Below are 27,698 nucleotides of genomic sequence, written 5' to 3'. Positions count from 1 at the left end.
ATGAAACGACGCGGCAAAATCTTTGCGCGTTGCGGAATCGTGGCGCGAAACGTCGAGGGGGGTCAATTTGACCCCCCAGTTAGAATAGGGTTAAGATAATGCAGAAGAATAATAATGCTCTTTCAGAAAATATGACAAACTTGGAGATTGACTAGGTTGACCGATTTCACCTATTTTTGAGTCCCCACTTAAAATCAGGATGTGCAAGTTTTTGTTGGTTTGTGTGTTGCACGGTCACATACAACTGTACAAATGTATTTGACTCTACAACTCTGCATGAGTCACAGAATGCATGTAAATCATGACTTTTTGTGTTTGTGTGTGTGTTGTTTGTTTGCTGTTTTTTTGAGGGCTTTTGAGTTAGGTGACCTTTGGCTATGACTTTGACTTTACAATGCAGAGTTTACCATGCACATTATGACAAATACAATGTTTCACCCTTTTTTTTTGTTGGAATAATTCAATATCACTTTATTGCAATTTTACACAAATTCAGATTGTACAACAACAAAATGTGTCATCGTTTGACATCCACATAACTGTCATACTGTATGAAGTGAACTTAAACATGAATGGTGGAAATATTTTGTTTTTTTTCCATCTCCACCATCTCTTAGAGACAATTAGGGAGAAAGATTTTATCACTCTTTCTCTCATATAAACTACTTTTTTTCCCACCATCTCTACTTCAGAATACATTCCACAAAGCCTGCAGAATAACATAAAAAACTTGTCACAGTTCCTAAGTGAGAGATATGACAATTGACAGCAAATAAAGGATGACCTTTGTAGGGCTTTGCTTCATTGTTGTTTTTCTATCAGATGCTTGTCAATGTTTCTCGTCACCTACACCTTCTTCATATCACCTGAGAGAAAGTGTAGCAATGGCCACTTCTTTTGAGCGCCTTCCAGAACACTCAAATGTATGAACTCTCAAACTGTTACATTATACGGCTCATCAGGATGCAAACATATTTCGCCACTTTTGCATAAATTTCCTGGTTTCTGCAATACGAGGGGAAATAAACTTTGTCAAGTCCTCATGACGACTACTCTGAATATCTTGAGAACTCAATTGTGGGATTTTAGGAAATTATGCGTGGTCCAAGGACCCATCTAAAAAAATACACATAATGTAAATGGAAACCTGAAGATGCAATACGTTTCACAGACCACGGCTCTGAATACTGTCTTGTGGAGGTTGCAAAATATTTGACCATTAAACTTTCATTAACTCCATGTGATGTGAAAACCACTTAGAAGAAAACCCTGAAACATTTTCGGTCTCTCTGTAAAGTACATCTTAGTGCCATATTTCCAAGGAAGTATTCACATTGCTCAGTCCCATACATTTAAGATTGTGCAGGTTTAGATGAGTCCCTTGGGATTTACACATATCTGCAGCTGCATTACCAATACAATAGCATATGAAAGGAAAGAAAAAGAGAGACACTAAAGCAAATACCCATTCCAAACACTTTCCTTCTTTAGCTAGTGATCCACTTTGATCCAAAGTGATCCAATAATGGGACTGACGAACAATACCGCTGCCACATCAGTTCTAAATTTTTTAAGGACGCACATACCATAACTGTTGTGAATTGCAGTCACTGTAGCTGCAAAGTGAGTACTAACAGTTGATCAACAGTTTGGCAGAGGTGCTGCTGTGGTAACGACAATCAACGTAATTTGCACTTGGTGAAGAGTAGAACATGAAACTGTGCCATGGTCTTAGACAAGGCACTGAAATAGTGCAAGACGCCTGCAATGACTGGATGGGCAGAATGTAACTAATCCGCGTGCATTGCAAGTGACTCATATGCAGTCAAAAAACACATGTTTCAGTAGACACATCACCAAAACACTTTCCTTTTTTTCCTAGCACTTCTGCAAAGTTTTTTTAAAAAAAAGTTGGAAACGGGAAAAGAAAGACCTCTGAACCACACTGATGTTCAAAGATTTTAATTTGGTCTACAACATCTAAGGCATGTACAATGTAAACCATAATAAATTATATCTTTGCAGAAAGAAAGCAAACATCTCCTCTAGGGAATATTTCAGATCAAGTAATAAAATATATTACATGAAAACCCTAGTTTGTTTTTCTCAGACTGAGAGTTTTATGAATTCAATCATGCCAATGCTACACTGCTTAATTCTCTCATTAAAGTTGATATTTCAAACTTGTAGCAGTCAAGGAATCATTGGTATTTGAGGAACTGTGCTGATTTGCATGGTGCTACTTTATGATGAAGTCAATTGAATAACTTAACCTGCCCTAAATAATACATTTTATGCAAAAAAAAAAAAAAAAGAAATACCACCACACCGAATAATGTTCAGATTACGGTTTTGCTTCACTGAAACAAACTTGTCACATTTCTGTACAAACATAAAAACAGCCTTTCAGTGCTGAAAATAATAGTTACACTCTTCTTACTAGTTTTCGAACATTACCCTTTGGAAGAAGTAAGTTCATAGGATTGTTAGATCATTTTTAACTTTTGTTTCAATTTTCTGTTAAACACATATATCCTAGGCTCAAATAGCTTTTCATTTTTTTTACGCATGAATGATTTGCATTTTCTTTTTTCCAATCTTTGCATCTATTGTGAGTGGAATTTCTTGGACTTGTCTGCTGCATGGTCTCGCAACAACTGGCAGGGTTCAAACGCTGAGCCGTAAGCGGCCGCGAAGCGCTCCATGTGTGCAACGATTTTGTCAGCACCGTAGGTGTCTGTGTAGCGGAATGGACCTGTGGATAAAGATGGACAAAAATGACGAACGTGAGAGACTGGTACAAACATAATATGCACATCATTTTGAAGCCCTGACTGTGCAGTTGGGTGCATACCAAATGTGTGTTTAGACAGAAACATTCCACAGAGTTTGTGGTAAAATCAAATGCTTTTGTCAGGTGATCTCATCCCCACATCTCAAAATTCAGAAAAGCAGCAATATGGAATACATCATGGACTCGACAAAAACTTGTGAACAAGCATGCATTCTATCAGCTACTGATTCAGGGGAATCCTGGTCAGGGGTTGGATATAGCAGGAATCTGATTTTAATTACAAGCAGATAATTTCAGAGCCCCAAAACAAAGAAGAGAAATGTCTAAAATCCTCAAGTATATTAACATACATATGTACATAATTATATAATCATACATTTTTCCCCTTTTTTTTTTTTTGCGGGGGGGGGGTGAATGTGCCATTTTGGCGATTAACAGATTATTATATGTGACCGTGCATCACAAAACGAACAAAAAGTCGCATGCACTGATTTTGTGTGAGGACTGAAAATTGGTGAAAAGGGTCAATTCTGTCAATCTTGACTTTTTTATATTTTCTGAAAGAGCAAGTCTTCTACATTGTGCTAACATTTGGTATCATAAAATAAACAGGAAATTGTGTTTTCAGCAGTTTATCTTGAACACTTTTTTTTTTTTTAGAATAACATGATTAGGTGTATCTTTAGAGTCCCCTTTCATTTCTTAAAAAAAACCCTGTACACACTTTTCACTTTCAACTCTAATAACTTTAGAAAGGATGATGCTACTGCTTTGAAAGTTGGCATTTATCATGGACAGAATGTATTAATAGAACATGCTCAATTTCAGCTTAATCTGATAATCCCTTCATTGTGGTTAAACCGATGGTTTTCATCCTGTTATTGTCCCATTTATTGCACAGGTAGAATGGCTTGGTGAAGATTAAACGCTTGAATAGACCCTGTGCTTCAGAGCCTCTTTTCTCAGTTCACACTTTTCCAGAGTGTGTGCTTTCTTTCCAATATTTAGATAGGTTAGGAGAGTCCACTTGATATGAGTTATACATCATTTTAAAGCTTAAAGTCTGTTCTTCTAGAATATGCTCTTAACTAAAATTCCATGTCTGGCGACTTTTTGTGTGTTTTGTCGCGCAGGGTCATTATGCTTTGAATACATTGTAGAACTTAAAATCTCCTTTTCCTCATTCAGTGATGACACGCAAACGTCAGAAAGCTATGAAACACGATCCAAATATCACATAAACTGTCTTTCTTTAAATTCTTTCTATCTACATTTCCTCGCATATCTCTGTTTTATGAGAAAGGAAAGGGTGATGTACCTCCATGGAAGGGTGGGAAACCAAGGCCGAATACAGCACCAATGTCACCCTCGACCTATAACAGAGAGAGAAAGGAAAGTTGGATTAGGATTCTCAAGACAGCATGCTACTGGAATACCAGATTCATTAAATCCAACAATCACTGCATTGGATTGGTACGAAGAGGGGGAAAAGAAATTACAATTATGCTGTTGAAATACATTTATCTTACTATTATACATATACCCCACATTACAATTATCTACTAACATATTACCATTTGTACCTTCAGAAAATCATTACTGCTGCTAACAATGAACTAGCACATGTGTTAAAATAAACTTGCACTCAATAGGAAGATGAATTTGACAGTAGCCATTCACCTTTAAAATAGAACCGCACATTACATGTGTCTATGAAAGCCCTAGAATACTAAGGAAAATAGAAATGAAAATTAAATGTCAATACGATGCATTGAATACTGTAAACTATGTTACACGACAGATGTACTGCTGTTGATTATACTATCAAATGTGCAATTATTCTCTACTCTCAAAACATTTGTTATGACACGTTGCATACAAACATTCCTATAGAATTTTGATTGTGTGGACACGACAAGGTGAGGTAAATATAATTTTCTTGAACAGATGACAATTTCTGATAGATGAGCACATAGATGTGGATGTTACCAGGCTGCAAATATCCACATATTAATCATGGAGTGTCCAAAGGAGCTATCAGGGAGACATTACGGGGGCTTTAGATTTTTGTGACGCGGATGTTCAGAGGAAAAAAAAAGTTTTGCGCCACGCGCACATTTGCTTATGAAGATTGACCTTGCGTCATCTGAGTTTGCACGGTTGGTTCAGGGCCATTTTTGCATCCGCTTAATTCATGTCGCAGAGAGCTACTTTTCAATATCCAATGATCTATGGGAGTGCCATTGTACTTTTGCATAGATTGCATCCTCTTGTAATCTAAAGCTACCTTGCAATACGACGCATGGAGAGAGGAAAAAGGTCAATGCAATCGTCGTCTTAAGTGTCCGCATCGCAAATATAAAAGCTCCCAATTTGTGAGTAACTGACACCTCACTTGGCAATAATAATCCTAAAATCAATATATCTTTTGGGATAGGTGAGCCTATGCTGAACTGTTTTGGGGAGCCTCCTATAGAATCACAGAGAAGCAGTAGCTTTGATGTGAATTCGCATGCCACACAAGCATGGGGATTTGTCATTACTGATGTGACATGTAGCTCATGGAGTACATGTAACTTTTACTTGCTTATATTATGTCCCACATGTCCACCATATACACATTTTTATTTATTCTTTTCCCTTCCTCACGTGAGCATAAAAGACATAACAAGAACATTTTCCCATATTCTTCCCTTTGGTTTCTAAAATAATCTTCCCTCTAGTTGCAACGTTACCCTAAAAGAAAGAACATCCCCATCCCAAAGGGTCAAGGGTCAAAGGTCAATCTTCCTCCAAACTCACAGGATCCCTGAGGATGCCTTCCTGTAGGCAGAGGACGGCCTCATTGACGAATCGCGTCACCATCCTCATCTGCACGTCTTCCACGCTGTTAAAGCCCTTGGACGGCAGAGCGTACTTCTTAAGGATCTCCTCGGCACCGGAGTTTACGTCCCGTTCCTTCGACTTGCCGCTGTAGTCGAATATGCCCTTCCCTGACTTGCGACCTAAAATGATCACACCCGCAAAAAAAAATATCTTCAGTATTCCCTGACTATTAAAAGGACATGTACACGTTAATGAATAGAACAGCCTATGGCCAAAGTGAGTATACAGTAAAACCTAAAACAATCGCAACATGAAACTTAGCGAATTGGAGCAGATGGCCATTTTTACGGCATGACTTTTTGCCAACTGGCGATTGGCAGCCACTGCATTGTGTATTGACAAAGAATTTTGCGTGCATTTTACTCTCGCCAGTCACGGCACCTCTGGCAGCGATGCATGTTGATGCAGGTACCACATCTCATTTTTCCCCAGAAGAAAAACATGTGGTAGTGGGTGATGCGAGGTCACGTCACGATGGCAGGGAAGATTTTCAGTAAAAGCAGAGCAGGTACAGAAATTTGAAGTGTTCAAGTAGGCTTGAAATCTTACTGGGACATTACAATCATTACTCGATCAATCGATCATCAGGCAGTGTGCATGCGACCCAATCTGTGACCCTATGATATGTGACTTCCTGATTCACCGCATTTTGCAAGTCCCCTCGCATTACCCCGCATCACTGCATTGCTCAGTAGAAACAAAGTAAAATACAAGGTGATGTGGGTGACAAAAATTCACAGTGATGCAAATTATACAAGGTGTCCAGTATAAACACGAGGTATAAATACGAGGTGATGTGGGTGACAAAAATTCACAGTGATGCAAATTATACAATGTGTCCAGTATAAACAGGAGGTATAAATACGAGGTGATGTGGGTGACAAAAATTCACAGTGATGCAAATTATACAATGTGTCCAGTATAAACAGGAGGTATAAATACGAGGTGATGTGGGTGACAAAAATTCACAGTGATGCAAATTATACAAGGTGTCCGGTATAAACAGGAGGTATAAATATGAGGTGATGTGGGTGACAAAAATTCACAGTGATGCAAATTATACAAGGTGTCCAGTATAAACATGAGGTATAAATACGAGGTGATGTGGGTGACAAAAATTCACAGTGATGCAAATTATACAAGGTGTCCAGTATAAACATGAGGTATAAATACGAGGTGATGTGGGTGACAAAAATTCACAGTGATGCAAATTATACAAGGTGTCCGGTATAAACAGGAGGTATAAATACGAGGTGATGTGGGTGACAAAAATTCACAGTGATGCAAATTATACAAGGTGTCCAGTATAAACACGAGGTATAAATACGAGGTGATGTGGGTGACAAAAATTCACAGTGATGCAAATTATACAAGGTGTCCGGTATAAACAGGAGGTATAAATACGAGGTGATGTGGGTGACAAAAATTCACAGTGATGCAAATTATACAAGGTGTCCGGTATAAACAGGAGGTATAAATACGAGGTGATGTGGGTGACAAAAATTCACAGTGATGCAAATTATACAAGGTGTCCAGTATAAACATGAGGTATAAATACGAGGTGATGTGGGTGACAAAAATTCACAGTGATGCAAATTATACAAGGTGTCCGGTATAAACAGGAGGTATAAATACGAGGTGATGTGGGTGACAAAAATTCACAGTGATGCAAATTATACAAGGTGTCCAGTATAAACACGAGGTATAAATACGAGGTGATGTGGGTGACAAAAATTCACAGTGATGCAAATTATACAAGGTGTCCGGTATAAACACGAGGTATAAATACGAGGTTATGTGGGTGACAAAAATTCACAGTGATGCAAATTATACAAGGTGTCCGGTATAAACAGGAGGTATAAATACGAGGTGATGTGGGTGACAAAAATTCACAGTGATGCAAATTATACAAGGTGTCCGGTATAAACACGAGGTATAAATACGAGGTGATGTGGGTGACAAAAATTCACAGTGATGCAAATTATACAAGGTGTCCAGTATAAACACGAGGTATAAATACGAGGTGATGTGGGTGACAAAAATTCACAGTGATGCAAATTATACAAGGTGTCCAGTATAAACACGAGGTATAAATACGAGGTGACGTGGGTGACAAAAATTCACAGTGATGCAAATCATACAAGGTGTCCAGTATAAACACGAGGTATAAATACGAGTTGATGTGGGTGACAAAAATTCACAGTGATGCAAATATACAAGGTGTCCATAAAAACAGAGGTATAATAACGAGTTGAGGGTGACAAAAATTCACAGTGATGCAAATAATACAGATAAACAGAGGTATAAAATACAAGGTGATGTGGGTGGACAAAAATTCACAGTGATGCTAAGCATACAAGGGCCAGTATACAACACGAGGTATAAAGACGAGTTGACGTGGGAGTGACAAAAATTCACAGTGATGCCCAATCATACAAGGTGTCTACAAGGTGTCCGGTATAAACACACACACAGGGAGTTTCAAAGATTCTGTCGGGAAAGGGGACACACACTCACCATGGAAGCCTGCGTCTACCATGTCTTTCAGCATGGCTACGTAGCCTCCTGCAAACCTCTCGCCGAACTTCTGGCCGAGATCAGCAGCGATGTGCTGTGCAACGTCGAGGCCCACCTCGTCTACCAGCGTGGCGACTCCGATGGGGAAGCCGAAGGCGGTGCTGGCCTTGTCCATTTCCTTGGGTCCAAAACCCTCCTGTCATCACAGAAAGATAGAAGATGGTTGTTTAAAGGACAAGTCCAGCTTCATATTTGAGTGAATGCAGCAATATTAGTAGAAGGCATCAGTGAAGGTTTGGGGAAAATCGGAGAATTTGTTCAAAAATTATGAATTTTTACAGTATCTGCAAAGTTACTGCTGGATGAGAATACTACAGTAGTGTATGATGTCACATATATAGAATAATATAAGGAAAATATAGGAGAATTTCACAAAATTTGATTTTTAGAATAAAGAGCACATTTCCTCAACTTGTCACTGATTATGTTAAGGGTAATATTATTCCCCCTGCCTTCTGACAGAGGCAAGTCAAGTGTTCTTTTATCATGCGAGAAACATGAAAATATGTTGAATTTTCTGTATATTTTCTTAATGTCGTTGTACACATGTGACATCACAAGGTGTAGTAGTCTTCTCATCCAGCAGTGACACTGCGCAGAAACTTCAAAAATTCATATTGATTTTCCTTACTCTCATTGACGTGTTTTACTAATAATGCTGCATTCACTCAATCCACATGTCTATGAAGGTGCAATTCTCCTTTAATTAAACTAGTTACTTGTGCATACTTTAAAAGAGCGAAAAAGTCAGCCAGTTAAACAAAAAGCTATTCTATCATACATTTCCTTACCTCTTCTTGGTACACGAGATGAGGGTTCGCTGCATGCTCAGTCCCCCCCCCCCCCACGCTGTTGCTATTTCACTCTTTTCCTTTCTTTATCCCTCTGTTGTTTCTTATCTTGTTTGATGTTGCCTCCCTATTCATCCTTATCCTTCAAAGGTTGCCCCCCCCCCCTTGGTCCTCGGTACCATCACTGACTCCTCTGCCTTTTGTCTGTCCACCCTCCTGCTCTAATCCCCCTCCCTTCACGTGTTGTGCTCCTTGCCCTTGACCTCCTACCCTCTCCTTTTGATTTCTTTGTTCTGTGTCCCCAGCCCTCCCCTGACTGTTCTTGTTGTGAGAAGTCCTTATTATGTGATCGCTTTCCCTGCCTGTTTGTCATTTTGCCTCCGATGAAGATATTGCTAGGATGAAAGCTCAGGCCCCTTTTGACTCCATTTTACTAAATATCTTCGCCACTACTGGATAAGCAATTTTCAGCGGCTTTTTTTTTTATAATCTTTTTTTTTTAAAACTAGACATAAGTAAAGAAGACTGACAAGCACAACAGTAATAGTGAAAAATAAAAAGAGAGAAGGAGAAGGTATAAATGACTACCGAGGAATAGATAGAAAGGAAGAAGAGTATTGGTAAGAAAGTGGTGGATGACAAAGAATCGTGAAAAGTTAAGCCCAAACCTGGAGAATCCTCATGGTCTCAGACAGTGTTGGAGCCAGTATCCTGGTGGTGTAGAATCCCGGTCCGTCGCCGACGGTGATGATGATCTTGCCCTGCCTGAGGCCCACCTCCACGGCCGCCGCTGCCGTGTCCTTGGACGTTTGGGGCGTGGTGATGATCTCCAGCAGCTGCATCTTGTCCACTGGGGAGAAGTAGTGCATGCCTACAACCTGCCGGGAGCAGCAAAGAAGGATAACATAATCCCCTTTATTCATCCTACATCATCGCCAGACAGAAATAGTGCACACCAACAACTTGCCAGGAGCAAAAAGGACAACATAATGCTGTATATTCATCCTATATCATCCTCATCAAGTTTCTACACACATTCAAGTGGGTCTGCATGTATGCATGCAAGTTTTTGAAATGAGTCAAACCAAAAACATTTTTTTTTTTTTCTTTACTGGATATGCTGTATACAAAGTGTTGTAGCACTTATCGACAGGGCAATAGCACGGGTCCTATGCCAGAGGAGACAGTGATCAGCTTCCCCCAACCCCCATTTTCATCCCCCATCACAGAAACACACACTTTAATACTCAAACTCCATGGAGTGACCTTCTACTTTTACAAGGATTGCCCTTCTTGTCTCAATTCAATGAATTCAGCATAAAGAGAGAAATCTGAACAAACTCTCTTTATTATACAGTGGAACATTGCTATAAGGTCGCAAGTCACATAAAACAAATTAAATCCCTTTTAAATGAGGGGATGTAGCAGGTTAAAACTTTTAAATCATTACCTATTCTTGTACCCGATATAGTGAGAAACCTGATATAACAAGGTCATATGTGTTTTAGGTCCTCAATATAACAAGGTTCCCTTGAATGAAGTGAACAGATTTAGGAGCATCATGTAATGTTACCTTTTCTGGTCTCTTGCTGGCCTTGGCGATGTCTGTGATTGGCAAGGCAGATGTGTTGGAAGCGAAGACACAATGGTCTGGAATGACCTAAGAGGGCAGAACACAAGAGAAAGAGTGAAAGAGAACAGAGTTAAAGGTGCATGGTCCCGGTGTTTAAGTCAAATGCGTACGCGGGTGCACGGCGCAAGTTTCCTATAGAGAGACCTACGCTATCGACTCCACTTTAGCGCTTACGCTTTGGCCCACTTTCCCGAGTCCGAAGAAGACCGATCCACTGTAGTCAGTGGTCCGATCACAGTTCGGCTCATGATTCGGCTGAAGGGGATGACAGCTTTAGCAAACTTCTTCTGTGATGTCATAATAAGAAGCACATATGCACGCACCCTGGCATTACTACAGACTGCGTGATGCGCAGAGAAGACAATGAACGCAACGTTACTTAGCAACACCTACGCGCTTTACTCTTGATGACAGCTCAACTTCGGCAATCTTCGTATCAATGCTAGCGGTGATCGGCAGTATCATCAACAGCACCCTCTACACTACCGGGACTATGCACCTTTAATATGGGACTTTCAGATATGAAGAAATTGTTTTTTCAGCAAGAGTCATGAACAGGAATTGTGTCACTGTTTTGGAATACATGTGTAAACAAGTTCTTGGAAAAGTCCCTCAAGCAAAAGGGGCTTATGTTTGTCATGAAACTGGAAACATTTTAAAGATATCCTGCATTATATTCTGTATGTGAGAAATGACATCTTGACTTGACTATCAGGTAAGATAATTGCAGACCACAGAAAGACATACAGTTTATTTTAATAACAACGAACAAAATAGGTAGTAAAGTCATAAAGCTCTTATTGCATTTGTTTGTCATTAATTGGACAATTATCTTCAGATAAGGGGCTTGTAAAGCTCTTATGCCCGAGAAGAAAGCAAAGGAAAACTAAACAAACGTGGAACAAATACATATCAACCACAATGACTACCGATGGCACTCTTTGCAGTTTCTCTCACGAGGAAAGTACAAATACATTGCACTCCCATTATAATGAACACAGTTACAATGAATCTTGGTTATAACAAAAATGGGTCATGTCTCAAAATTATTATCAACACCCTATTTGTCCAGCTGTTAACAAAAAAATTTCAACAGAACAAGAAACTGGCAGTCCAAAGGACTTTGATATAATGGGAGTCACCTTTTACAATTAGCTTTGTAATCACTGGCAGAAGAAGCAATAGCCATGTCATAATCCATGATTTTCCACTATGACTATCAGATGTGTTGATGCACTGTATCACTAAATCATATTTCTTGATTCATACAGTGAGAGTGTTATACTAAAGGTAAGGGATACCTTTTACAGACCTCCCAAAATGCAGCAAAACATTCAATATGAACCTCAGGGGACTTGTTTAGGCCACTGCTGAGAAATTTGGAAGTCAACAGTTATCTACAATTTGAATAATGCACAAAACTCAACTACTCAGTAGTTCTGTGTGTCAGCCACACTTAAGCCTTTTTAATGCAGTCTTCTGTATTTTTTTTTTTTTTTTTTTATCTATCAACACAAATCTAAAAGTATAAGAGCTGATGTAATAACATATAGAGTGTGTGGCAAGAATGTATATAGAAATGTTTGTAAGTTTTGATGAATTTTCTTCACAAAATATACATGATGGACACACATGCAGTGCATGGGTCTGCAAAGGTAGCTAGTAATGTACTGGAATTTACGATGAGTCCCGAAAAAAATTCAATTCAAAATCTAACGGTCAATAAAAATGTACTAAATATTACCTTCCACTTTCAATACTTTATGGGAGTTTCTAAAATGATACTCTCTTCAACATACCACTGTATTTATACAACTCTTCATTTAAGGCATGCAAATGGGATTCCCTACCTTTAAAGTCAAAAGACATGTCATAAGATGATACTCACTGCCTCCACCTCTTTGATGACTCTGTGTTTGATGGCAAGATCCTCGAACACTGCCTCGATCACCATGTCGCATTTGTTGAAGTTTGCGTAGTCGATCTGGCCGGTCACGTTGGACATCAGTCGATCTCGCTCAAAGCTGAACATCGCCAAGTGTCAGAGAAAATTGAAAGAGGACATTCACTCGTTAGGTCTTCTGTGAGGAGCTGAATGCTTCTAGCATGAAAACATAAATGTCTGAGGACGCTACTCGTCATTTTTGGAAAAGTTGGAATGTGAAATAGCTTGCAAATAGCTTGGAAATCAATCAATTGTACATGTGACCCTGCATCACAAAACCAACAGAAAGTCGCCAGACATGGATTTTTAGTTAAGGGCAGATATTGAAAGAGCAGATTCTAAGCTTTAAAATGATGTATAACTCAATTCAAATGGACTCTCCTAACCTATCTAAATATTAGAAAGAAAGTACACACACTGGAAAGGTTTGAACCGAGAAAAGAGGCTCTGAAGTAAAGGGTCTATTCAAGCGCTTAATCTTTAGAAACCGTGCTGGCTGTGCGACGAATGGGACAAAAAACAGGATGTAAACCACGGTAGCACCGACAATGAAGGGATGATCAATTTAAGCTTAAATTGAGCATGCTCAATTAACACATTCTGTCCATAATAAATGCCAACTTTCAAGGTGGTAGCACTATCTATTCAAAAGTTATTAGAGTTGAAACTGAAGGGTGTGCAAAGGATTTTTAAAAAATGAAAAGGGACCTCTGAAGATGTACCTAATTGCACTACTCTACAAAAAGGGGTTGTGGAAAAACTGTTGAAAACACACTTTCCTGTTTGTTTTATGACCCCAAATGTCACAGACATTTTCTCCAGATGCTGCTTTTGCAATTTGAGGTTTGTGGATATGGAGGGATGCATTAACAATAACATCAGACACACTAGCATGCGCACATCCAACCAGGAGTGGCCATGGTTTCGCTAAAGCCCGGAAGGCACAAAATGCTGCGAAAGCAGCTTCTTGATATTTTCGTACCGCAGATGCGATCAAGATCAGGTGGCAATATAAACCCTCACGAAAAAAACCCCTCAGCTTTTACAGTAAAATATATGCATCTTTCTAGAAATCCTTCTTTACCCTCGCTGTACTTTGTTCGCTGATTAGGTGCGGTCAGACTGGCAAAAGATCGCGAAGTTTAAGATCGCGATCTTTAAGATCTCAAAGTTTTGCCAGTGTGACCGCAAACTTCCCGCGAAACTTCTCGACCTGTTTGCGGGCGTTGTCTCCGAAGTGCGAGGCCATTGTCATGTTCAGATGTGCATTGTTACATCACAATCACTAGCCATCGGACGGCGCACTCTTTTTTGCGCGCGTACGAATGGACCAAACTTTGCGATCTTAAACTTCTCGATCTTTTGCCAGTCTGACCGCGCCTATTGTCATGCAGAGGAGAGAGCTTTCTTCACTGATTGGCACGGATGTCTGGAAACTGATTGTCAGTGTACAGAGATTACCTATTCCTATTAATCCCTACTGTGTCACCACAGCCTTCCTGCTGGACTGAGGTGGATTTAGTGGGCTTGGTAACTTTTCAACATGGTCAAGCTGAATGCTGATGAAAAAATGCTTGGCAAGTTAAGGTGAGAGCCTGTGCACCTAAAGGTTTGATACGGTTAATGGAATATCCTGTAAGTTCGGGGGGAGGGAGGAGTGGTACATACCTTGTTAATCGTTTCCTCTTCACCTTTCCATCCAAGCTGTCAGGAAGAAAACAGGAAGGACAATAATTTTGAAAATACAACAATGTGCACAAATAGTTCAGCTGAAACTTTTACACAAAACCTACAAACACCATTGAAGGAAAACATATAATTTCATGTCAATGGTAAAGCTGCCTTTTAACTTCAAAAGACCTACTAGATATAAAATATGCGCTTTAGGATATGACAACCATTAGCCACCCTTAGCAATACAAAGAAAACCAAACAGACAAAAAGACAAACAGACAAAAACCAACATCTTTCACATCCATAACATATACAATGCATACAACCAAACATATCTCATACACACAGTTCATCAGACTTCTTCATTTATGTACTGATTGGCAGTGATTGTTTTAGAAATTTTAGGATCAGAAGTCCATGTCAATTCAAACTTTCATCATTTTCTTATGTATGTAGTGCCTGAGGGTTTTCTTTTTTTTTTTGGAATTGTTTTTGTTTTGTATGGGCCTTCGTGTTATTTTGATTTTGTAAGTTTACATTTGTATACTAATATGTAATACTGTGTATGTATATTTTTCACTTTTGTAAAATAATTTATAATTCAGCCTCTGGCTGCGATCAATGATTTGTTGAATAAAGATACCATTAATATTGATTTATTTTGTGCTGATATTTAAGTCAATCCTCGCGGGTGAACAAGTGGCAAGAATAACCATACCATTTCATACTACAAGAGAGCTACAAGATATACATGTATACCTACTTATAGTACTTGAGATCAAACACACAAGCACAAAGACACACAAAGACACACACAGACACACAAAAACACTACAACAAGAAATTTACAAACCCTTTGAAGATTTGCTGCTCTCCCCTGGCCAAACCCTGCAGCGACATGTCCTTCAGGAGTACGTGCATACCCTTGTCGATGCTGACCTGGGCGACGCCCGCGCCCATCAGACCGGCTCCTAAGACGGCCAATGTCTCTACCTTCCTCTCAGGTTTCCCAAAGTTGTTCTTCTTGCACGCGACCTACGATTATAGAATAGACTGCGTAAGAATAGTTCACAAATGATGTGAATTACACAGGGTGTTAGTAAGCAAATAATCAACGTTGGTGAAGGTGATGGGACAAACTATCACTTCTGAGGCGATCTGGATGTTGCTACCTTTCCGAAGCGCAGCTGACGAAAGATAGCGTACACATTCAGATCGCCGAAGAAGTGATAGTTTGTCTCACTGCCTGAAACTAAAAGTTGATTATTTGCTTTATATTCCACATCTAGGGTCCTATAGATATTCCATTTTATTCCACATCTGAAACCGTTATAGCTGTCTTTAGGTATCCTCAGGGCTTAGGCTATGTAGTTTACTTTAGACGTATGTGCGCGTGTAGATGACAAAACAACAAATTTGCTCCGCGCCCTGCGCGTGGCCGGCACCGAAATAAAAGTGCGTTGCACTGTGGTCTATCACTTGACCCAGGTCACATGATAGACCACAGTGCAACGCACTTTTATTTCAAAATATTTTCAAAATATATTATTTCAAAATTGTTCAAAACTTTGGAACAGTCAGAGTGTTTTGGGCTGATTGAAAGTTACGGAAACAGAGAGTGGATTATTTTACAGAAGCCCAATCAAGTAATGTGCCTCCTTTGTTTTATAAATGACACAATTTAAATTCTATGGCAGCCATTTTTGCAAAATTTGCAGGCAGCACCAACTTCAAGCTGACTAAACCACACAAAGAAATGATAATGGAATAGGTTGAATAAGAATAGTATACAAAGAGTGCACACTATACAGGGCAATAGTAATAAAGAATCATCTACGTGATGGTAACTTTGGAACAGTCAATACCATGTGCGCCAAAGCAGAGTGTGTTCTGGACTGCAAAAAAGTAACGAAGGGTGAATGATTTTACAGATGCCCAATCAAGAAGTGTGCCTCATTTGTTTTATAAAATGATGACATGATTTTAAATCTGTGGCAGCCTTTTATGCACATTCCAAGGCAGCACCAACTCCAAGCTAACTGAACCACACAAACAAACAATTACAATGCATTTATAGTACACAGGCAATACAGCTGAGCATATGTGAGTGGTTGTTGGTACAGGCCATTAGTAAACTAATGCCCGATGAAAAATAAAGAGAAGAAAGTGACTTACCTGCCCATGGAAAAGGCCCATGAGTGCTTTTGAGTGTGTCGTCATTGCTAGATCCCCAAAGCTCTTTGCTTCATTGATGTAGCCGGCTTCATTTCCTTTCTCCACTCCTGTTCTGACAGCCTGCAAAGTTGCAGTAAAAAAACAAGAAAAACAACAAACCAAATGTATCTCTCAGCTACAAATACATAAGATGCATCAGATTACGAGCACAGATTACCCCATCTTTGATACGGTATGGCAAATTCCCATTAATGTAGTACATAGTATGCCCACTTCTGGCAAGAAACTTGTTAAGACTACCAGGGCAAAATGGCTCATGGCTCTGGAGCACAGTCTCTGTTTATAGAATACACTCATGACAATTTCGCAACAAAAACAGGACAGATTTGACACACTACTTTCCCCCGTAATTATCAGCTTGAAAAAAAAAAAAAAAAAAAAAAACACGCCGAGACGACATCGGGATAACAGAGAGATCCGGATAAAGGGAGGCCAGATAGGAGAGGTCGGACTGTACATACGGTATTGAACCCTCTCATACCTCAATGATCTTGAAGGGGGCGGGGTAGAGTCCCTTTGTGTTCTTCATCACCATGGCATTGACCCTCTTGTAGATCTGATTCTGCACAAAGTTGGTACCCATGATACTGTCCTGGAGTTCTGTCATGGGGGGGAGCGGAACAGCAGGGACATGAAATAGTGGAATATGGCTGCAGAGTAGGCATACTTTGTCTGTAGTATAACTTCTACTGTCTATGTGTAGTAGTAGTAGTAGTAGTAGTAGAAATAGGAGTAGTAGAACTAGTAGCATTTGTATTATCATTATTATTATTATTATTAGTAGTAGTAGTTGTAGTAGTAGTAGTAGTAGTAGTAGTAGTAGTAGTAGTAGTTGTAATAGTAGTAGTAGTAGTAGTAGTAGTAGTAGTAGTAGCAGTAGTAGTAGTAGTAGAAATAGGAGTAGTAGAAATAGGAGAAGTAGAACTAGTAGCATTTGTATTATTATTATTATAATAGTAGTAGTAGTAGTAGTAGTAGTAGTAGTAGTAGTAGCAGTAGTAGTAGTAGTAGTAGTAGTAGTAGAAATAGGAGTAGTAGAACTAGTAGCATTTGTATTATTATTATTATTATTATTATTATTATTATTATTATTATTATCATTATTATTATTATTATTATTATTATTATTATTATTAGTAGTAGTAGTAGTAGTAGTAGTAGTAGTAGTAGCAGTAGAAGTAGTAGTAGTAGTAGTAGTAGTAGTAGTAGTAGTAGTAGTAGTAGTAGTAGTAGTAGTAGTAGTAGTACTAGTAGTAGTAGTAGTAGTAGTAGTTCTGCAGTGGCTGGGAAAAGTGTAGCGACACGAGAGAAGAAGAAGTAGTAGTAGTAGAAATAGTAGTAGTAGAATTAGTTGCATTTGCAGTAGTAGTAGTAGTAGTAGTAGTTGCAGAAGTACAGTGTAGGAGTAGTAGAAGTTGTAGCAGTAGTGGTAGTAGTAAAAGTAGTACACTATAGTAGTGACAGTAATGTGGCTACTAGAAATAACAATGTTATCATAATATTGTTATAACTGCTGTTGTCACTTCTACTACTACGCCCATCCATTCCTACTTTCATTCTCATCATTCTATATCATTACCATTACAATAAGACTCGGAATCACATTCCTCAACAATTTATACAAAATTAAATAAGCTCTTCAGGGCCCTGTTTTACGAAGAGTTAAAATTGATTATAGAGTTGATTTCAACTGTAAGTCTATGGCAACCTATGTGGTAAGGAAATTTAAAATCGATTTCATCTTTTGATAAAACAGGCCCCTGACTACATACAGGACCTTCCAGGCCACCATTGGCAAGAGGTAAAAACAATCTAAGGTGGGCACTAGATGAACCCCTTCTGTGCAAGAGATTTTGGAGGTTGTGTAAATGCTATGAGGATTTCTATGCCTATCAGCACTCAAAGCACCAAAAGGCTTAAAGGTATATAGTATAGAATTGGTGGAGATGAGGATTGGGCTTTTAACTTTTGCGAGATACCAAGAAACCACTTATGAAATAATACAGAGCATAATCTATTTTAAGAGGAATTTAAAGTTTATTAGATGAAAATCGGTTTTGGAATGGCTGAGATATCCAAAAACGAAGTAAAACAAAGCAATCCTAATAAAAAGTGGGTTTCAAATTGTTGCGTTCATCAAAATTTCAAAATCAATTTTCATTAAATAAACATTGAATCCCTCTTGGAGTTACATGCACTTTCATATTTCATAAGAGTTTCTCATTATCTCACCAAGAAATGTTAAAAACCTGAAGTTAGGTCTCAACCAAAACTATACGATCCCTTTAAGGAGAGGTTAAAGAGATATTTCTCCAAAACTACACGTAGGGAGTCGTTCACACTCAGACAACTCACTCTGCATCATACTCTTTGGCTTCTCTGTCTTGATCTTCCCTGCAGCCAGATCTCTGAAATTTATAACAAAATTAAGAAATCTTCAAGGAATGGACAAACTTAGGATTACCATGATTATATGATACATGCATGAATATGTGGAGAATAGAAAAAAAAAATAAGATACTTGGGAGATGAAAATACAACTGGTGTTAGTTGATATGAAGAAATGTTAAAAAATAAATAAATGAAACAGCACAAAACGAAACTGTGAAGTGGACTGAAAATGTCACATGGAATGATAGGAAATGTTTACCTTGCTGCCTGGATTGCCACATTTTCAAGGTATTCAATGTTGCGTTCATCAATAGGCTTAACACCCGGACCTGCATAAATGATCATCAGGGATAATGAATCAATGTAATGTATAATACAAATACATGTATAACTAAATTTCTCTTTGATTTTGTCATTACAGCTGGGGAGGGGTGGTTCTTATGTATGTATTTATATTCTTACAACAGGAAGGCTTACATATTTTCAATTTACCAGTCTTTACACTATGTAGTTCATCTATCCTGTTCAGATATTTGGACTTCTTTTTCTTTTTCTGACCATATTAATATACAATATCAAGAATAAACAAATGTAATGACCAACCATTTGCTACAGAATATCATGACATTTATATTTTCTTTCTCGCTATTACAAAACCATGACTGAGACTTGACATCTGAACTGCTGTTTCTTCAGTAGCCTCTGTGTGTTGACATTGATTTGAAAAAAGAAAGAAAGAAAGAAAAAGAACTAATTTTTAAGGAGGACTAATTCCTTCTTGACATGTAGGATAACTGATCTGAAATCTATTCTGAGCTGGGTCATCATTAATGATGATGACAAGAAAATTCTGCTTTTTAACCCTGACTGCACTTCTTGCCTTCAAACTTCAAACCCAATGTTCCAACACATATGTGTCAGAACATCCATTTCATTTAATTCGTAGGAAACAGAAAGAAAATGCAAACGTGCACTTTTCAGATTCCTCATCAATTGCATCACATAAGAATCAACCGAAACGAACATTTCCAATTTCATAATTCATGAGTGCCCATACCAATTCAGTAAGACAAAAAGCCGATTATGAAAAGTAATCATGAAATGTAATCAAACTAAGATCAGACACACAAAGAAGCCAAAGCAAGGGCAAACAGGTGAGCATTTAACCCATTAGTATTGTATGAGCTAAAATTTTCGCGTACAGATATTTTCGCGAATTGCTACTTGGAGGACATTTTTGCGTGTTGTTAATTTCGCGGTTGCGAGGGTCTAACTGAACTTAGTTACTTGCACGTTGTTATTTTCGCGTGTTGTTATTTTCGCGGTTCAAAGGCGATTCGCAAAATCCGCGAAAATAAAACCATCGCAAAAATTTCAGCTCGTACAGTAACTGAACCGCCCGAAACTGCCAGTCTTATTACTCCCTAAACACCCCAAACCGCCTGACCACCTTTTTACAGTCTTATGCTTTACCATTCATACGATATAGAATAATGCAATTTGAAAGAGGTCAAAGGCCAACAAAAGTATGCCGGAATTACTTCTGTGACACACCATTTTCTTGATAGAGTCTTTATAGGCTTTCAAATAAGCATTTCTAACTCATGATAAACAAAAATAAAAATGCAGTGAGCTATTTTACGTAATTTAGAAAGTTGTCTAAATGAGATATTGTTGTAGTTTCTAGGAAACAATAGGTCCTATGTATGTAATCAGTTACTAGAGGGTTAATTAACTTTGATTATTGGTCAGAGGGCCACTTACCCAGGGGGTCAACCAGCTGGTCCACTAGACCCATCTTCTTGGCCTTGTCTGCTGGAATGTTCTTGCCGGTCAGCATCATGTCCAGCGAGTTGGGGATGCCGATCAGCTTGGGTAGCCGCTGGGTGCCCCCGCCCCCGGGAAGGAGACCGAGCATGACCTCTGGTGCACTCAGGACTGTTTTCTTGTCCTTTGTTGCGATTCGGTAGTGGCAGCTGAGTGCAACCTGGATATATTATGATGTTTAGAGGTCAGAGGTTACACATCATGATTGGCATTTACACACTATCTGGAGTACACGTTAGGCAATATTCATTATTAGCCCATGACCGTTTTGAATCATTGTTTCAGCAGTATCATTTGTCACCTCATTGGAACCTGCAGTGAACTACACAGAACTATGCAGTGACTGATTTTGTTAACACCTATGGCACAATATCGAGCAAACCGATTCATCACAAAATATGGATTCTCTCAGCATTAAAGCATTTACATGAGCCTCTTAACTCTGTTCTTACTATCAGTAATCTTCACTGTGTAGAGTGGCAATGATATTTCAAGATTGTGGCCTTGAAGGGGTTAATCAACAGGTGCAAACACCAATGGCTCCTTAGGAGTAGGGTTCACTCACCTCTAGGCCTCCACCAAGACAGGAGCCATTGATGGCTGCTACTACTGGCTTGGGGCTCTGCTCCACCTGTTCCAGCAGAATCTGGCCGCTTCTTGACAGCTCTGTGACCTGTGGTCATTGAAGATACATGCCATGCCCATTCCATTGTTAGAATCTTGCCCCACAAAATCACAATGCAACGTTTTTACTTTTCTGTCCCTTATTGACCGATGAAGAGCAAAATATACAGTCAATAACTGTCTTAAGCAGTCATCCAAAGAACATGAAAGAGGTGGCCTTTATACTGACTGGTGGGTGCTACAAAGAGGGTCTTTTATATTGCATTTCACTATGGGGGAATTTTTTTAGTTGCCCTAATTGGCAGGTGGTTGTTATAGACAGGTGGCTGCTATCAGTATTACAGGCAGATTTCACTATTAGTATTACAGGCAGATTTGACTTTATGTAAAACAGCATACTACAAAGTTGTATGCTGATTGCCAACTGACCCATTATGACGAACAGACTAAAGTGTACAATTTATCTTTCCCAGTTCTGCAGAGGGTGTAATCCTTCCCAGGCACAGAGACATTCTCTTATCTTCCGTTTGTTTGTCAATGATGTTTGTCGTTGAAAGATGATATACTGTACGAGCTGAAATTTTCGCGTACAGATATTTTCGCGCATTGGTCCTTCGAGGACATTTTCGCGTGTTGTGAATTTCGCGGTTGCGAGGGTCTAACTGAACTTACTTATTTGCGCGCTGTTGTTGTTGTGTTGTTATTTTCGCGATTCAAAGGCGATTCGAGAAATTCGCGAAAATAAAACCACCGCGAAAATTTCAGCTCGTACAGTATGCAGTCTAATCACGAACCCGTCACATGGCATTTCACTCATGAATGGAATTCCGAGATAAACTGCCTGCCATGTATATTATTGTCATCTATTTAGAACAAAACTTGCGAATAAGTATCATGTCCTCTCACCAATATGCCTTACAATGCCTACCATCAATGTACGTGACAATAAATATGAAAAAAAAAAAAACCAGGGGTTTGATGGTAGGTAAAATGTTACAACAGTTTACTAAAATTCAATCTTTCCCTTTTGTTTAACCCAGCGTTGAAAACATTAAATGTGTGTTATTTCTGGTTCTATGATATTTACTCCTGTAACTATTGCTGTCATGAAATATCTTCAGGCTAAGCCAAACATAAATTCTACCCACAAACATAACCCAAACCCACATCCTAATCTTCAAATCAAACTGACCTAAAACGCTATCAAAACCCTATTTACCCCAAGTCCTCGGAGAAAATAAGAATGGAGTAATTGTTGCAGGAGCAAATGTCATGTCTCCATTATATCTAGATAATACTATTGCCTGATGGAGTACCAAAAAACAAACATATCCATTCATCTACCATTTCTATCTTTCTACCTACAATGTATGTATCTATCTATATATCTATCTACCTACCTACCTACTGTAAAAGTGGGAATTTTCGCGGTGTTGAAATTTTCGCGCATTTCGCGCAATCGGAAACTAGTGCAAAAATAAAAGCACGCAAATATTTTTGCTTGCCATATGTTCCTGTAGTTGATGTCTTGATACCGTGGAATTAAAAACATGCGAAACTCTTCTTGTCTGGCCGAGCGCGAAAAATTAATCATGCCAAAAATATCCACTTTTACAGTATCTATCCACCTACATACCGATCTATCAATCTACCCAGCTATCTATCTATCACTATCGTAACATATTTCATTACAGATACACTAAAAACAAATAAAAATGGACATCATGCACTGGAGTACGTGTACATGTGCATAATCTGTGTTTGTGTGTGTGTTTATGTATGACAACAAACTAAGGTGCAATGTTCACTCCTGGGGCCCGTTTCATAAAACTTGTTATCAGTGACAACTGCCACATTTCTATGACAAATTTGCTGTCAGCCAATCAGATGCAAGGATTTCAGTAGCTTGTCACATCTATGACAACTTGTCACTGATGACAAGTTTTATAATACGGGCCCCTGGAAGAGCACATCATCAAAGATGGTATCATACTTACTTCCTCTGCAGATTTGCAATCCCCAAGCATCCTAGTAGAGGATGACAGAACAGACAGAAGAGAAAAAAGCTGGTATATTGGATTCATTCGAGACAAGATGCATGTAGTGGTGAGGGTTACAGGTACACCACTGCAATGTCTTTCCTGCAAAGTACAATTGAAGTTCCTGGCAGTGGTTAAATTGGGATTAGCATTATATGCTGGTACCGAGGGCTCTCAACTTGCAGAATGGCCATAACAGCATATAGATTCATGAATGGGACTACTTCTTGAAATTAATTTGCATTTTTTAAAGGCAGCATGTGGACGCCAGTGTCCTCCAAAGAAGTTATACCGCCTCATGAACTTCTCAGGTTTTGAAGGAAACTATACATTTAGTCCAAAAGATACAAAGTGATGCCTACACACAACATTCATGAAATCAGTGCAGCCTGCTACTATAAACACAAAACTCTTATAACACTTATATTACCAACATTTGACCTCATGAGGCAATCTCTGTCATATTTTACTTTTAGGAAAGTTAAACAATTGTTGATTTTTTTTTTTCATTTTGTGTGTGATTGATTCATTTAGTTACATTGTACATCTACTGTATGTATATAAATATTAAAAAGAAAATCTTTTCAATATCATTCTCCTTTTTTTTGTGGGGGGGGGGGGGGCTCATTTTGTTGTTTTATGTAAGAGTTGATAAACACATTCACAATATATTTTCTTATTTATTGGGCTACAAGCATATCAACAGAAATTAAATCAGCAAAGGTAGCACTTGCAACGGATAATCACTACAATGATTGACACAAACATACCTGGTATATGGTCCTTCTGAAGTATGTCATTACAAATGCACAGCCCACTAACTATCAGCAACCAAGGGCAACAACTAAAGTGCTCATTTCAAGTTTGTCAATACTAGTGATCACTGCTATTTGGTTAATATTAGACGTTGCTATCGCAAGTCAGGACTTGGAAGATGTTTACAAGAAAGCATACAAACTACACTCATGGATTCAAAAAGCCGGACAAAACACAAACCAAGCACAAATATAAAAAACAAACAAACAAACAAACAAAAGTGACAAGTTATCAATCTGACTTAGCACAGTGAAGTGCCCATAAATGATTCTCACAATTAGGTTTTATGACAATATTGACAGTTTATTACAACATGTATCACTGACTTCAGGCAAGGATTAAAAAAAGGCAAAAAACAAAACAAAACAAAAAACAAAAACAAAAACAAAAACATCTGAAAATGATATTCTATAAAAATACATGATCCTCATGAATGGTATCATTCTTAACATTCATCCCAAAGGAAAAACTGAATGAATAAATAAATGGAAAAGGTGACAGATGAATGTAAGAGATTATATGCACGTGGAGGGAGTGAAGAGCACTGAGGTTTGACTCACTTGATGTCGGCGCCAGCGATGAAATTTCCTGGTTTGGATGAGATGAGGACCACAGACTTGACCGCATCGTTGCTGAAGAGTTCATGGAAGACATCCTCCACTTCTGCATTGAATTGTCTGGATAATGTGTTAACCTGTACAAAAGGGTTTTGATATATCCCCATCAGTCCAGGGTAAGAATTTTCCATAATACTTGAGCAACCTTTACAAAGGACTTTCCTAGTGAACAAGACAGCTTTAATACTCCAGTCTTGCAAGATAATAACAAGGTAAACTGCATGCTGATTGGGATCTTCACATTAAAATGTATTAAGTGGGAACATGTTCACTGAGTACACAAGCGGGAATAAAATGGCATCATGGTCATATTCACAGCAGCAACGAAAGTCTAGTAAAAACATGACCTTTGAAGGAATAGTTTTAAAACTCTATTAAATTCATCTTTGTCTATCGTTTTAAACATCATTGGAATGAAATACAAAGCTGCACACTAACCCATTTTTTTCTACTGGTCCAACAGAGTATTTTCATGTTTTACTGACCCATTCCTCAAAAAGAAACTGGTCTGACATTGATTTCTACAGGTCAAGGACCGTCGGACTAGTGCCAGTGTGCAGCCTTGATTTATACGATAACATTTCCTTCATCTGAGAAGTAGCATTTAAATGAACAGATTAAAATAACAAAAATGTGGCATCTGTTCAATTCCTACAGTACCTTACCTTAGAGGTGGGGTCATTCATGCGTACAACGGCAACATCTCCTTTGAGTTCATAGTTCACGGTTGTGCGTGCTGAAAAACAACATAAAAGAACACTATGAATTGCATTGTTTGTAAATTGTTAAATCAAGGCAGAATTGAATAAAAGTCAACATGACAAAGTAACAGGGCTTCTGCTCTAAGAGAAGTTGTTATGCACAGAACACTTCTTGACATAGAGTGGAGGCAACATCTCTGGGGGGCATTTCATGAAGGAACTTGTCTGATAAAATGTCCGACAAGTCAATTATATCCGACAAGTTCAGAGAAATCAGCCAATCAGACTAAAGAATTTCTCAAAACTTGTCGGATATAATTGACTTGTCAGACATTTTATCCGACAAGTTCCTTCATGAAATGCCCCCCACTGGTGTTACATCCAGGTTTACAGTGCTTTTTCTTATTTTTCTCCTTAGCAGTACTTAACATCAAGCAGGCTTTAAAATTACTTATAAACTGCTGTTACATAGATGGGGGTGTGTATTCCTACACACACTATGAGGTGTAGAAACAAGCATTTAAGCTTTCCATAGTACAGAAGTGATACAATTTAAAAAAAAAAAAAACAACAACAAACAAAAACAAGATACAAAAAGCAAACAATGAAAAGTATAAAATAAGAGGTCCAATGACTGCAAAGTTATCTACTGCGAGTTTTTTTTTTTTTTTTTTTTGGTCGAATAAGTTTTTTTTTTTTTTTTTGGTCGAATAAGTTTTTTTTTTTTTTTTATACATAATATTTTCCTGATTGTTTGTTTACAGACTCTATACTTTATGCACACAGCTGTATGACTGAATAAAAAAAGATTGAGATGTGTGACATATGGCAGTTTAGCCCTTAGCACTCTCGGTTAGTCTCTACCTTTTTCAGCTCCTGATGCAGCAAAGTATCGCTTTGTTGTCATTCCTGCAACACCTACAGGATAGAACAAATGGGATAAGAATGTAAAGACTGCAAGTTCAAGTGAAAGTTCATTGAAAACACATTTCAGCCAACTTATTCTGCACTTTATTATTTAAAAAAAAAAAACCCAACATGGTCATTCGCAGATTTATAAATTATAGGTTGTTTGTCACACTAGGTCACTAGTGTTAATACTTGGAGAGGCTTCATGTCTATGTTTATATTGATATTGACATAGGCCTACACGCTACACAATTTACAACTTACCGAAAATGCAGATTATATGCAGTGTGAACTCCCAATTTTTCAAAATAGCCGTCAGTGAAAGACAATGTTCCATTCCCACACGCTGCTTATAATCTTCATTTTCGGTAACATGAAGTCTATTAAACTTAAATAATAAAGATTGTCTTGAGTTTGCAGTATGACAAAAATAATGTCAAGTGGTCTCTACCAAAACTCAACGCGATCTGCATTTACGCTTTGTAGGTGTCCGCTTTGTTGTTGGATCCCTGTCACGCTTTTACAGCGACTGGGCTGTTAGTGTTACTTACCAGACATCTCTGCATCTAGCATCTAGTAGAGGTGTGTCTACAATCATGACCAAATGACATTGTCAATGTAATTTAAGTTTACATGTGTCTGTGATGTGACGTAGTCGGTAGTTAGGGCTACTCGCACTTCACTACTGAAACACACTACAAAGGTTACCTAATTTACAATGAATGTACACATTTCAGACTAAACGTCTCTGCCATTGGTCATGTTACTTTATCATGGCAGCCTTATTTTATAAGAAGACAGTGGGCTAATGCAATACACAGCCACACAGGTCATGCCATGCATGCCGACGGGCGGGTTGGGTGGCTGCTGATTGCCTCTCTGAGCTCTGCTCTCTCTGTGAGATCCCGGTATTCACCGGCAGATCGAGACAGGACTGAAAAGAGTTGTAAGAGGGCAACGGTGGCACAAACACCATCACTACATACTAAAAAGAGACACATACCACAAAACGATAATAAATACTCAGGGTATATATATGACTACCATTTTCTCCCATATTTACCTCTCAGTGTTGAGTATTTTGCCCAGGAAACAGCTCTAAGGGCTCCGAGAGACCGGACAGAAGCCATGGCGAATAGTGTATCAAGGTGCCCTTGTGCCGAATTTCACGTAAAGTTTATGTAGCTGAATTGCGCATAGCCCAACTATCTAATAATCAGAATATAAGATATGACTTCT

The 27,698-nt window shown here is 38.5% G+C and overlaps 1 protein-coding gene across 1 annotated transcript; it reads right to left on the bottom strand.

The window, feature by feature from the left end:
* Window positions 1-446: 446 nt before the first annotated feature.
* On the bottom strand, window positions 447-27,637 carry LOC140234367 (trifunctional enzyme subunit alpha, mitochondrial-like). Its single transcript, XM_072314423.1, has 20 exons — window positions 27,523-27,637; window positions 26,415-26,468; window positions 25,515-25,585; window positions 24,793-24,926; window positions 23,375-23,405; window positions 21,319-21,426; window positions 20,691-20,913; window positions 19,186-19,255; window positions 18,891-18,943; window positions 17,017-17,135; window positions 16,476-16,595; window positions 15,154-15,335; window positions 14,295-14,330; window positions 12,570-12,705; window positions 10,622-10,708; window positions 9,717-9,926; window positions 8,198-8,393; window positions 5,597-5,799; window positions 4,113-4,167; window positions 447-2,755 (listed from the first exon to the last, which is right to left on the bottom strand). Exons 1-20 carry the CDS (start codon window positions 27,587-27,589, stop codon window positions 2,607-2,609), a joined length of 2,304 nt encoding a protein of 767 aa, XP_072170524.1. The 5' UTR covers window positions 27,590-27,637; the 3' UTR covers window positions 447-2,606.
* Between the last annotated feature and the right edge of the window lie 61 nt (window positions 27,638-27,698).

Source organism: Diadema setosum, chromosome 10 (genome assembly GCF_964275005.1).
Source record: "Diadema setosum chromosome 10, eeDiaSeto1, whole genome shotgun sequence".
Taxonomy (NCBI): domain Eukaryota; kingdom Metazoa; phylum Echinodermata; class Echinoidea; order Diadematoida; family Diadematidae; genus Diadema; species Diadema setosum.
Note: the sequence above shows the minus strand (reverse complement) of the source record. Positions and strands in the feature narration are given on the sequence as shown.